This window comes from Hemiscyllium ocellatum, chromosome 2, assembly GCF_020745735.1.
Source record: "Hemiscyllium ocellatum isolate sHemOce1 chromosome 2, sHemOce1.pat.X.cur, whole genome shotgun sequence".
NCBI classification, from domain to species: domain Eukaryota; kingdom Metazoa; phylum Chordata; class Chondrichthyes; order Orectolobiformes; family Hemiscylliidae; genus Hemiscyllium; species Hemiscyllium ocellatum.
In genome coordinates this window covers 92,454,478-92,467,710 of record NC_083402.1, presented here as the reverse complement: position 1 = coordinate 92,467,710, position 13,233 = coordinate 92,454,478, and the positions used below count along the sequence as shown (strand labels likewise).

General features: G+C 44.0%; 1 protein-coding gene across 1 annotated transcript in view; it reads left to right on the top strand.

Moving 5' to 3' along the window:
- The window catches only part of hsd17b3 (hydroxysteroid (17-beta) dehydrogenase 3), a 92,759-nt gene that overhangs the window by 61,171 nt on the left and 18,355 nt on the right, over positions 1 to 13,233 (top strand). The window contains exon 8 of the mRNA XM_060841583.1: positions 7,873 to 7,954. Coding sequence (XP_060697566.1) covers positions 7,873 to 7,954 — 82 coding nt within the window. The remainder of the gene's footprint in view (positions 1 to 7,872; positions 7,955 to 13,233) is intronic.

Sequence of the window (13,233 nt, the reverse complement as noted above, 5' to 3'; positions counted from 1 at the left end):
CACTACAGCTGGCATTGTAATTGGAGCATGGGAGCCACAGGGCATCCCAATGGATTCTCTCACTTGTTTGACTGAGCTTGGGAACACCACTTGAAGTGAATTGAATTGAACTTATTGTCACGAGTACTGAGGCACAGTGGAAAACTTTGTCTTGTGAGCAACACAGGCAGATCACAGAGTTAAGTGGAATAGATAAGTAAATAATAGGTAAACAGTGGCAAAAACAAAAACACAGGTACTGGCGAATGTTAAAAATTTGAGAGTCCATTCAGTATTTGAACAACAGTAGGGTAGAAACTGTTTCAAAACTGGCTGGTGCATGTGTTCAGGCTTCTGTGCCTACTCCCTGTTTGTAGAGGTTGTAGAAAAGCATTGCCAAGGTGGGATGGATCTTTAAGAATGCGGTGGCCTTTCCTTGACAACAGGCCTGGTAGATGGATTCTATAGATGGGAGGTTAGCCTTTGTGATTGTCCAGGCTGAGTTCACTACTCTCTTTAACTGTCTCTGATCTTGAATGGTACAGTTGCAATACCAGGTAGTGATACATCCAGACAGAATGCTCTCAATGGCACACCTATAAAAGTTGGCAAAGAGTATTCGCCATCATGCCAAGTTTCCTTAGCTGCATGAGGAAGAAGAGACGTTGCTGGGCCTTTATAACCAGTGCATCCACATGAGGAGTCCAAGAAAGCTTGTTGTGGATGACCACTCCCAGGAGCTTGACATTCTCCACTCATTCCACCTCTGTGCTGTTAATGTGTAGGGCGCCATGAGTAACATCCCGTCATCAATAATGAGTTCCTTGGTTTTTCTGGCATTGAGAGCTAGGTTGTTCTCAGTGCATTATTTTACCAGGTCTTCCTCCTCTCGTCTGTAGTCTGTTTCCTCACCATCTGAGATTTGACTGACTATGGTGGTGTCGTCAGTGAACTTGGCATTAGTCTGGTATTTGGTGACGCAGTCATGGGTATACAGTGAGTAAAGTAGGGGGCTGAATACACACCCCTGGGGGGCTCCAGTATTGAGTGTTAGTGACGATGAAGTATTGTTCCCAATCTTCAGTGATTGTGGCCTGTGGGTCAGGAAACTGATGATCCAGTTGCAGAGAGTTGTGCTTAGTCAGAGATCAATAAGTCTAGTAATCATTCTCAAGGGAATAATAGTGTTGAAAGCTGAACTGTAGTCAGTGAGTAGGATTCTTACATAGCTATTCTTGGTGTCAAGATGTTCTAGGGAGGAGTGAAGGGCAAGTGATATGGCATCTGACGCTGATCTGTGGGTCCGATAGGCAAATTGGAGTGGGTCAAGAGTAGTGGGGAGGCTGGAGTTGATTAATACCATGACCAGCCTTTCAAAGGACTTCATGACCATCGAAGTTAGGGCCACTGAGCGGCAGTCATTGAGACATGCTGCATGAGCCTTCTTAGGCACAGTGATGATGTTGGCCCTCTTGAAACAGGCAGGGACGGTGACCTGCTGCAAGAAGAGTTTGAAGATGTCCGAGAAGACCTCTGCCAGTTGGTCTGTGCATGCTTTGAGTGCACAGCCTGGTACTCCGTCTGGATCCATCACTCTCCTTGGATTCACACGAAGAAAAACTGATCTGGCTTCTGATGCAGTGACTGTTGGGATAGGTTTGTCAGGACTTGTTGGAATAGGTGTTACCTCTCAGCCGAAATTCTGCTCAAAGCGAGCATAGAAGGCGTTGAGACTGTATGTACACAGCCGTTAGTGTAGCAGCAGTAAATTCCCGTTGTAGATAGAAGGGGCAGCATTTGATGGTGAGGAGTTCAAGGTTTAAGAAGCAATGCCTGCCCAGGGCTGCAATGTCCATGCACAACAAGTTGTTGGTTAAGAAGCAAACCCCTCCACCCTTTGTCTTACCCGCGGATGCTGTGCAGTCCGTATGATTGGTAGAAAAATCATCAGCCTGAAGTGCGCCGTTGGGATGGATGGGTTGAGCCAGGTTTCTATGAAACTGAGTGCGCAGCAGTCCCGCAGTTCACGGGTAGGCAATCGCAGAGCCTCACGCAGAGCATGTTCTGAGCAGACGGAGAAAGAGAGGACTGCAAATGCTGGAAATCAGAGTCAAAAAGTGGAAAAGCTGGAAAAGCACAGCCAGTCAGGCAGCATCCAAAGAGCAGGAGAGTCAACAATTCAAGCCTAAGTTCTTCATCAGAAATGTTGAAGACCTTCCTGGTGAAGAGCTTATGCTCAAACGTCGACTCTCCTGCTCCTTGGATGCTGCCTGACCGGCTGTGCTTACCCAGCACCACACTTTTGACTTTGAACAGAAGGAGCCTAGGCCAGCCCACAGCAGAACCCTATAACAAATCAAGGCCTCAGGCATGTGGCTAAAATGTTCCTCAGGATCTGAGCCAGCAAGCCATTGTAGTTGCTGCCGGTGTGCCGACTCAAGGCAGCAAAGGAGTCCTACAAGGTCTGAGTGAAGAAGAAAGCTGATAGGCCGGTGTCCAGGAGCGTGCACACCCTGGAAAGTCCCCCTACATGTGGGTTCAAGCAATTAAAATGCTTAGTGACATCCAAATTGGATTTGATTAAAGTTAATGTTTTGTTAAATGGTCACTCAAATCCTATGAAGTCGATACTGGCGCAGTTGTATCTGTGGTTGCAGAAACTGTCTTTAACAAGATTCACATTAGATTCCAAGCCTTAGGTTGGCACAAGATCTCAGTCAGTCTGAGAGCTTACACTGGCGAACTGTTGCATATTAAGTATACAACTTTGGTTCCAATCTCCTGTGAGAGGCAGTTGGTGCAGTTACCTCTGATGCTGGTAAAAGGCTTGGGCCCAAGCTGATTAGGGCAGAATTGGTCGAGAAAGATTTACTGAGATTGGTTTAACATTCTTCCATTGGAAAATGGCTGCCTCAGTGAAGTCCTAGTGAACCACCTTGGAATATTTCAGAAAGGGCTTGGGACTATCAAAGGGGCCAAAGCCACTTTACATGTTGATCAGGAAGCAATTCTGAGATTTTACCATGCTTGCTCAGTGCCATTTGTGTTGCAGGCACTAGTTGAGGTGAAAATTAGGAGGTTGGAAAACAAAGGGATCGTCAAACCAATGCAGAATGGACAGCACAGATTGGACCAATTGTGAATACTGATGACTGAGTTTGCCTTCGTGGGGAATTTAAGCAAATGGTAAAATGGTTCTCACAGATGGACAAATACATAATTCCTCGCATTGAGGATTTGTATGCAAAGTTGGTGTGGTGCAGGGACTGGGGAGGAGTGGTGGTGGTGGTAGAGCTATCCTTTACGAAACTGGACATGAGCCATACTTACCTGCAATTGCAATGGATGAGGAGTCTCAGAACACAAACAGTGAAATTCACAGCTATGTGTATGGAATGAGCTGCCAGAGAAAGTGCTGGAGGCTGGTACAATTATAACATTTAAAAGGCCTCTGGATAGGTACAAGAATAGGAGGGGTTTAGAGGGATATGGCCCAAATACTGGCAAATGGGACTAGATTTACTCGGTTTTCTGGTCAGCATGGGTGAGTTGGGCCAAATGGTCTGTTTCTGTGCTATACATCTCTATGATTCTAAGTATGCTACAATTAATACCCTTAATGGTTTTTTTCAAAATACAAGACTGCCATTTGGGGGATCATCAGCCTGCGCCCTTTGCCAATAGACCATGGAGAACATTTCACAAGGGCTACCCCAGGTTGCCATTGATTTGAAGATGTACTAATAACAGGGGAGACCAATAAAGAACACTTGGAGAACTTGGACATTTTGCTTAAATGTTTCTCCGAGGTGGGCATAAGCCTTAAAAGGGAAATATGTGTGTTTCAGGCACCCCAGTGACCTACTTTGGTTACAGAGTGGACAAAACTGTGTTGCACCCATTGGAAGGTAAAGTGGCAGGGTTCAAATGAGCCCTGGCTCCCACGTTTGTACTGGAGCGTAGGTCTTTCCTTGGATTAGTGAATTATTACAGACAATTCATCTGTAAACCGGCCTCCATCTCGGCCTCCTTAGGCCTGCTATTGAAAAAGAGTCAGCCAAAGTCAAATGGTATTTGGCATGTTCAACCAGCCCCATACCATCTATTGTTCAATGGTCTGGTGGAAAGAACTGTCCTGGTTCCTGTTTGATTATAGGACCAGCCCTCACACAATTATAGGGAGAGCCCGAGCAGAGTTGCTGATGGGGAGAAGACTCCACACCAGGTTAAAGCTGATATTCCCAGACCTGTGGGGGCAGGCTGAAATGGCAGCAGGAATGACAATGCCAGTCACATGCATTCTCTAAGTCACAGACAGTTTATTTCAGGCACGAAGTCGGATGTTAAAACCATGGAATGGCCCTGCGAGGGTATGAGGTGAGGTGAATGTGTTGTCAGGTTCCATGACATACAAAGTTCGGTAGCTGAGGTGCTCCTGAACAAACATGAGGATAACATGAAAGCTGCTACTTCACAAATGGGGCAGGAGCAGAACACAGAACAGTCCCTCAGAACAGTCAGAATGGCTGTCAGAAACCGGGGTTCTCCCCTTCCACGTGGCGTCAAAGAAACCTCAAGGTCTGAGATGGATGCAGCTGACATTGCAACTTCAATACCATTACTACCTGAAATCGAAGAGGATTTTTTTCCGAGACGCCTCGGATGCAAGAGATAGGCTATGGTCCGATACATGTTGACCATGTCCAAGTTGGAGTCAGAGGGCGCCAGATCTGGAATGAAAATATCGCTGGAGAAGCTACAAGAAAAAGAACAGGATTTTGAAGGAGGAGGGATGAAGTGATTGGAACAGGTGGACTGTGTTGAGTACGATATTCCTAAATGTGGTGTTAACCTCGGCTAATCAAGGGTCTGGCTTACAGATAGAAACAGGATTCTGGGAGGGGTGGGGGGAGGCAAAAAATACCAGGACCTGATCACTGTTGGAATATGGTTGAATCGCGTCATGCCTACCCTCCAGCAGGAGTAGCGGCTGTCGTCAGGGAGCCGTTGCTCAGGAATCCGCACCTCCGTACTTGCGGGCTCGAGTGGCTATTGGAGGGGAGGGCTGTGGCGGCGAGGGTGACCAGAGTCGGGGACGTGCTGGGGCCTGGGCTGGACGTTGCCGCAGGTCATAGCGAGCAGGGCAGCGGTAGACGTCCGGTACGTGGCCACCGCCATCTGACGCCTTAAAACGGCGGTGCTCAGACCCAACGTAGTGCACCAGTTGGAGGATGCTCAGGTGTGCGGTGGGATCCCATCCGCGCTCACCCCAGCCCAGACGGAATTTCACATTGGCCCCAAGGTCCCGTACTTCCCGCGGGAGCCTGTGCCCCACAACCTGAGCCGCCTCCGGAATTTTCATTTTGTCCCATTTAAGGATGTAAAAAGGTGGGCCCTGTATCGACTGCTGCTGCACACTGTCCACCTCTTCTCCCTCATCCACCGTCCGGACACGCCTTGGCGTGCCCATTTGCCACCGGGTGGTGGGGATCCCCAGTGGAGGGCTCTCTATGCGGGAGTCGTCCCCTTTTCTCTCGAGGATCTGGGGTGGAGGGTGCTGCATGCAGCGGTCCCCTCCAACCGCAGATTGCGGTGGTTCACGGACTCCCAGCCCAACTGCTTGCTCTGTGGCGCTGTGGAGTCCGTGGACCACATGTATATTGGGTGTGGGCGTTTGCATTCCCTTTTTGATTTTCTTAAAAACCTCCTCCTCTGCTTTTGATTGCACTTCAGCCCCACGCTCCTGATCTTCGGGCACCCGGTACGGAGGAGGGAGGGCAGGTCTGAAGACCTCCTCGTGGGTCTGTTCCTGGGCCTGGCCAAACTGACCATAAACAGGTCCAGGCAGCGGGCCGTGGAGGGGGTCGTTAGGGCCGACTGCCTACCCCTCTTCCGCGGTTACGTTAGAGCCCGGGTGTCCTTGGAGAAGGAGCACGTGGTGTCCACCAACGCCTTGGAGTTGTTCAGGGAGAGGTGGGCGCCGCAGGGAGTGGAGTGCATTATTTCCCCCTCCAACTCTATTTTGATCTAATCCCTTCCCTCCCCTTTGCTGTTTGATCACACAGCATTGCCCTTTGATGAGAAGGGCACTGCTTGTCACTGGCCACCCGGGTGTTTCTTTGCTTCCTGGTGGTGGAAATTTGAATAAAGATTCGTGCACCTTGTGTCTTTCACTGTGTCTCACACCTGCACACACACAACGTGAGTGCTGGCGAAAAAATAAGCACTACCGCAGTAAGGCAGTAGTGTGGGGGTAAGTAAAAGAAAAGAACAGGAGTGTCAGACATCCTGTTCAATCTGAGAACTGGCACTGAGGGAGCTGGACAAAAGAAAAAAAAGAAACAGGATTCTCTTATAGAAAATAAACAGGATTCTCAGAGATTGTCTTCATTCTGAGCAAGCCAGTCAGAGTCCATAATACTGTGCATTTGTAAATAAAAATGGACTTGGTAATTGAGGTACCTACCTCCTTGGAATTATTTCATCTTGCCACACAATCCTGTCAGTCAATTACTGGAATAACTGGAAATTCAGATATCTTTATAAATGCTGTTGGGGATCATAACAAACTGGAGACTCTTCTGTGATTTAAAATCCATGGCCTGAAAAAGAGTACTGGGATTTCCCAGAGTTCAAGTAGAAAAGGACATGGGGGTGACACAGTGGCTCAGTCTTACAGCACCAGGAGCCTGATTGCAGCCTCATTGCACAGTGTGGAGTTTGCACACTCTCCTCATGTCTGTGTTGGTTTACTGATCGGTGCTCCGGTTCCTCCCACAATCCAAAGATGTGCAAATTAGGTGGATTGGCCGTGCTAAATTACCTATAGTGTTCAGGGATGCGTAGGTTAGGTGCATTAGCCATGGGAATTGCAGGGTTATAGGGTAGGGGGATGGGTCTGCATCTGTGTGGGATGCTCTTTGGAGGGTCGGTTGGACTTGTTGGGATTCTATTTTTAAAAAAAATTGCAGTGTGTTTTGCTGTATCCATTGAGAAATTAAAATGGCTGTATCAGAAGCTGAATTATCATTATCCCTTTCTCTCTCTCTCTCTCTGTCTCTCTCAAGAAAATTTCTTTTTCAAACTTAATAAAACATTTATCATACTTATTTAGCTTTCCCTCAATGTTATTTTCAAGATTTGTAATTAGTCCCTTTTCTGTGCATATTATGAGATAATACTAGAACTAAGATAATCTATTGCCTATTTGGTTCTTCAGCATACTGCTGTAGCAAAAGAGCATTGATTAATTTGGTTTACCCAGTCTGTTTGTACACTGAAGACAACCATAATTATTGCATGCCCCTAGGGGCACTTAGCTCAGATTTTCTGACTTATACATTGCCCTACATTACCAAGACTGTTTGATAGTCTATAAAGCAATTTGACCAATACTTTGCTGTTTGCTGTTTCACAGTTCCAACTAAACAAATTCTCTCTATCTTCCAGTTAGAGCTCTTCTCAGTGATGCACTGATCATGTCCCATATTATCAACATTACTTCACCTCCTTTTACTTTTTGCCTGTCCTTTCTAAATGTTGAATAACCTTTAATATTGAGTAACCTTGCAGCCATATCTCTGTAATCACAATTAAAACATGTCCATTTACTTCTACTAACACTATCAATTCACCTACCTTGTTTCAAATACTGTATGCATTCAGGTAAAATGTTTTTAATTCTGCTTTTTTAACATAATTCGGTATTTTGGAGAAAGAACAGGAGTGCCAGGATTGGTATAGGCAGGATGAGGTAAGGCGCTTGAAGAGAAAAATGTATAAAGTAAACAATTAAATATTCTGCATCTAATCTAGATTTTTTTTTCTTGTTTGGAAAGTACATGAAAGGTATTGCAGAGTGTGTTTTAACCACTAACAATGTTGCCCTTTCAGACAGAAGGGCCTGATCCTGAACATTTCATCTGGTGTGGCTAATGCTCCATGTCCACTGTATGGTTTGTACTCTTCTACGAAGGTGCGTTATTTCTGATAAGTAAGCTATTATTCTAAAATAAAATAAAAGGAGTTGGGAGGTCATGTTGCAGCTGTACAGGACATTGGTTCGGCCACTGTTGGAATATTGCGTGATTCTGGTCTCCTTCCTATCGGAAAGATGTTTTGAAACTTGAAAGGATTCAGAAAATATTTACAAGGATGTTGCAAGGTTTAGAGGATTTGAGCTACAGGGAGAGGCTGAACAGGCTGGGGCTGTTTTCTCTGGAGTGTCGGAGGCTGAGGGGTGACCTTATAGAGGTTTACAAAATTATGAGGGGCATGGATAGGGGTAAATAGGTAAAATCTTTTCCCTGGGGTGGGGGAGTCCAGAACTAGAGGGCATAGGTTTAGGGTGAGAGGGGAAAGATACAAAAGAGATCTAACGGGCAATGTTTTCACACAGAGGGTGGTACGGGTGTGGAATGAGCTGCCAGAAGAAGCGGTGGAGGCTGGTACAATTGCAGCATTTAAGAGGCATGGGCATATGAATAGGAAGGGTTTGGAGGCTTATGGGCCAGGTGCTGGCAAGTGGGACTAGATTCGGTCGGGATATCTGTTAGGCATGGATGGGTTGAACTGAAGGGTCTGTTTCCTTGCTGTACATCTCTATGACTCTAAATACCCAGGAGCATAATTTCTCTTCAGAATATTTTAATGTTGTATTGTTGATTGCAATTGACAATAGAGAATAATCACTATAACTTCATTGCATTGGAAATCTCAGTTATGTATTTAAAAGAGATTGTGTTTGCACTTCCTATGAAGTTACAATAGCAGAATAGAAGTGGGTCTGCAGAAATTTGTAATACAAACCTATGATTTCTGGTTTTATTGTTTGGAAAATTATACAGAAAGCATTACCAAAATTAAAGTCGTTGTTTACTTGTTTCAATTGGAAAATCTGTTCTTTCTCAGAAGTCTTACCTTTTTGAATTCCAATATTTTGGATGTCTGATTTATGGAAATTAAATAAACACTATTGGACAGAACAACTTTCCAATCCTTCCTCAGACTCAGCTCAGCACATTTCCTGTGAAAGCCAAAACAAATCCAGGTCCATACGGAATAAAAGCTCCATATAACCATTCTTTGACCCTCTTGGATAGTTGAAATAATTAAAGGAGATTACAGGCTTATTTCCCTGTTAATCATACAAATTCTGATGTAATTAAGACTTTCTTGAAGGTATGCATTCGACTCAGCACTCACAGACCAATCAGCAATATATCTCATAAGCTCTTAATTAAGTACATAGGAATAAGCCATTTAGCCCATCGAACCTGCTTGATCATTCTATTAAATCATGGCTTACATCAAGCTCAATGACACTGCCAACATTATCTTCATATTCCCTGATGTCATTATTTTCCAGAAATATATCAATTCCATCTTGAACATACTCAATGTTTGAGCTTCCACAGGCCTCTTGGATAGAGAATTCCAAAGCTCCCCCACCCTTTGGAGTCAAGAAATTGCTCCTCGTTGCAATTCTTTAAGGCTGTTGCTCCATTTAAGAATTTTTAAAGTATCAATTATATAATCATTCATTCTTCTAAAACTCGAAAGAATGCAGACCAATTTTGTCAATCCTTCATGAAATAATCCTGCCATTCCATGGATTGTTCTGGTAAACTTCCATTGCAGTCACTCTATGGCAAGCATATCCTTTCTTAGATAAGGAAAACTTCACTACCCCAAATTATATCAGGAATGATCTTACAAAGGTTTCAGACATCTTTAATTTTATACTCAACATACAATTTGCTTTCCTAATTGATTGTTAAATCTGCATGTCAGCTTCCAGTCATTCATGAACAAGGATACCCAGGTCATTTTAAACACCAAAAGCTTCCCTATCACCCACCATTTAAGAAACCGAAGTGTGTGTTCCCAAGCGAGAATGTTATCATTAAAAATAGCCCCTGTGATCCAGTGACATGGGTGCAGAAGCACTGACAACAAAACTATTGCTATATCTGCTCTGTCCTTCAAAGATTTGAAAATTTATCTGGATGCAGATAGCCATGTCACTGACAGGAATTAATTAAAAATATACAATTTTTTCCCATCCCAGTCTTCCTTGCATAATCTTCAATAACATAAATTTACAATTATTCTGCTATCAGATTAACCTTACGGTTGTGTTTGCAAAATCTCAAAACCGCTTCATTATACATTAAGTGCAATGGTCAGAAATTTGCTGCAAAACTGGTTTCGGTTAATTAATTTCAGGTACTTCTGCGCTGAAAATGTGTTGCTGGTTAAAGCGCAGCAGGTCAGGCAGCATCGAAGGAACAGGAAATTCGACGTTTCGGGCAAAAGCCCTTTCTGCCCAATTTCAGAAAGGTTCCAAACTCAGATGCTGCATTTCTGCACACACACATTTGTTGCTACACCTAGCCCTAAATATAATCTTAAGAAATATTGTAAATAAAAAAAACACTAAAGAACTGCAGATGCTGGAAATCAGAATCAAAAACAGGAAGTTTTGGAAAAGCTCAAGTGGTCTGACAGCCTCTGTGGAGAGAAAGCAGCATTAGCTCTTTGGGTGGAGTGACCACCATTTCCTATTTCCCAGAACATGGTCAGACAGATCCTCTAAACTTGAGCACTCTAAGTAGATGATGGCCAAGTCCCTGCATTGTGTAATGGCTGTGTCTGTCTCTGACTGTGCGAGGGCCCCTGACAGACAAGGGTCTCCCCCTTGACTGGACTGTGGATCAGCCCCCACCAGTTTCTAAAATGGACATTTGGTTGAAAAAGCATGCAGTTTATTTGCTATGCAGACAGCTAGCATACTCTGTGGATGTTAAACTGACATCTTAATGTGCTGTGCAGCAAAATGCCCTCCCCACTTTCGTCTATGTGCCTGCAATAATGAGCTTTGACTCAAGATGAAGCACCTATGTGCTAACAGGCATGGCAATACAAGTTAAGGCATGAATTCTGTGGATATGCAGGTAAGTGCTAAGTGAGTGAGTACTAAGAGAGCAAACGACTATCCCTGAGATGTTACCTGGCCCAATCTGTGAGTTGGATCCTTGTCTGTGCATGTAAGTTGTCCTTCCTGCAGGCTGCAAGTGGATCAGAAAAGTGCTAGGATGGTTACAAGGAATTGGCAAATGCTGGATTCCAATGTATGTAGATGACAGTGACTGCAGCTAGTACCTGTTATCATGTCCTGAGATGTTCTTGCTCCTACGTAATATGGAAACCTTTTAGAGCATGCTGACATCACTGGGTACCCGCTATGATTTTCATGATGAGTTCTCTTATTTGGCACATTCATTAAGATATGAAATGGAATATTGATGAGGATAGTTGGCCATTTGTAAGATTTAACACCGCAATCCACCATAATTGGTAACCCATCACTACCTAGTAAGAAGTTCATCATGAGATGAGGAGAAATTTGCTCACCTCGAGAGTGTTGAGCCTATAGAATTCTCTGCCACAAAATGCAGTTGAGGCCAGAGCATCACATGTTTTCAAGAAGGTAGTAGATATTGTTCTTAAAGGGATCAAGGTATAGGGAGAAAATGGGAACAGGGTACTGTTTTGGGTGATCAATCATGATCATATTGAATGGTGGAGTATGCTTAAAGGCTGAATGGCCACTCCTGTTTTCTACTTAAGTTGGAATCCTCCAAAGTCTCTGACACTAATTTGAATTGGAGACTTTTCCAGAGGGCTCCAGATTGAGAGTAACTACCCATCAGAAGTTTAAACTTCCCAGGCAATTACAGCTGGACATCCAAGGAGTTTCTATGCATACCTTGGCAGGTACTTTCAATCTGAAATTATCTGTCTCTTTGCAGCATCTGTGGAGTACCCCTCGTTACAGTCCTACCCGGGTCCCCAACCAGAACATTTTTGCCAATATGTCCATCACATCTTTGGTGCTATTTCCTGTACAGAATTGAAAGTTTTGCTTCCAATTTTCATTCTTTTCTCACTTTATCCTGATCCATTTCCAACTCTTCTTTTCCCTTCCTTGACATAATTTCCAATGATAGGCTGTCCACAAATTACTAACATACTGACTCCCACACATATCTCGAATATATTTCCTCACAGCCTGCTTCATGCAACAATTCCATTCCATTCTCCCAGTTTCTCCGTCTTCATTCCATCTGTTGTGATGATGCCCATTTCCATCGGGGTACATTCTGACATGTCCTTCGTTTATCTCAACTGAAGATATTCCCCACTATAGTTGACAGAGCCCTTAGCCATGACCGACCCATCTGTGAAGGCTCTCCTCTGCCTTCACCCCTTCCATATCTTCTCAGAACAATGATACCACCCCACCAGTCTCTGCATTCAAATTATCATGCTCCACCATTTTAACATGTCCAGCAGGATGCAAGAATGAAACACATCCTCCCCTCCCTGCACTGTAACACTGTAACATCCTGGTCCACTTCACCATCACCTCTAACATTCCTCACCTTCCACCTTGGCACTTTGTTATGCAATTGATAAATGTGTAACACTTCACTATTCACATCTGCCCTTTTTACTGTGCGTGTGTGTGTCAGAGAAAGAGGAAGGGAGAGAGTTGTAGATCAAGTCATAGAATCAGTCAGAGTAAAGATAAGAAATAGCAAGGAAGAGAAGATCCTAGTGGGAGAAATATATAAGTCCCCAAAGGATAGTCATGCAGTGGGCCACACTATAAACCAAGAAATACCAGGACATCTTGTAAGGAAGGTACAGCAATAATCATGAATGGCTTTAAACTGCTTATAGGCAAGATCAATCACATTGGCAAGGCTTTCCTTGAAGGAGAATTTATTGAATGTTAGAGATTGGTTCCCCAACATATTGCTTCAACAGACAATCAGGGAGCAGGCAATTTCAGATTTGGTATTGTGTAATGAAGTGGGATTAATTAATGATCCCAAAGTAAAAGGGAGCATATTCTTAGCATGCTTGAATTTCAAATTCAATTGGAAGGTGAAAAAGTGGAGTCCCACAATATCATGTATTTATTATTTAGGCATGAGGACAGATCTGACCTTAGTGAACTGGGCAAGAAGACTAAAACAAAGGACAGTTAATGAGTAGTGGCAGATATTTAAGGAGACACTCAATTGCTTACAACTAAAATATAATTCAGAAAGGATGAAATGTTGTAAGAAGGAGGAGAAACATTTATGGCTAATCATGTTCAAGATAGTCATGATTTGCATAGTGTGCTTCCAGTTAAACCTGTTGGACTATAACCAGGTGTTGTGTGATTTTTAACCAAGTTCA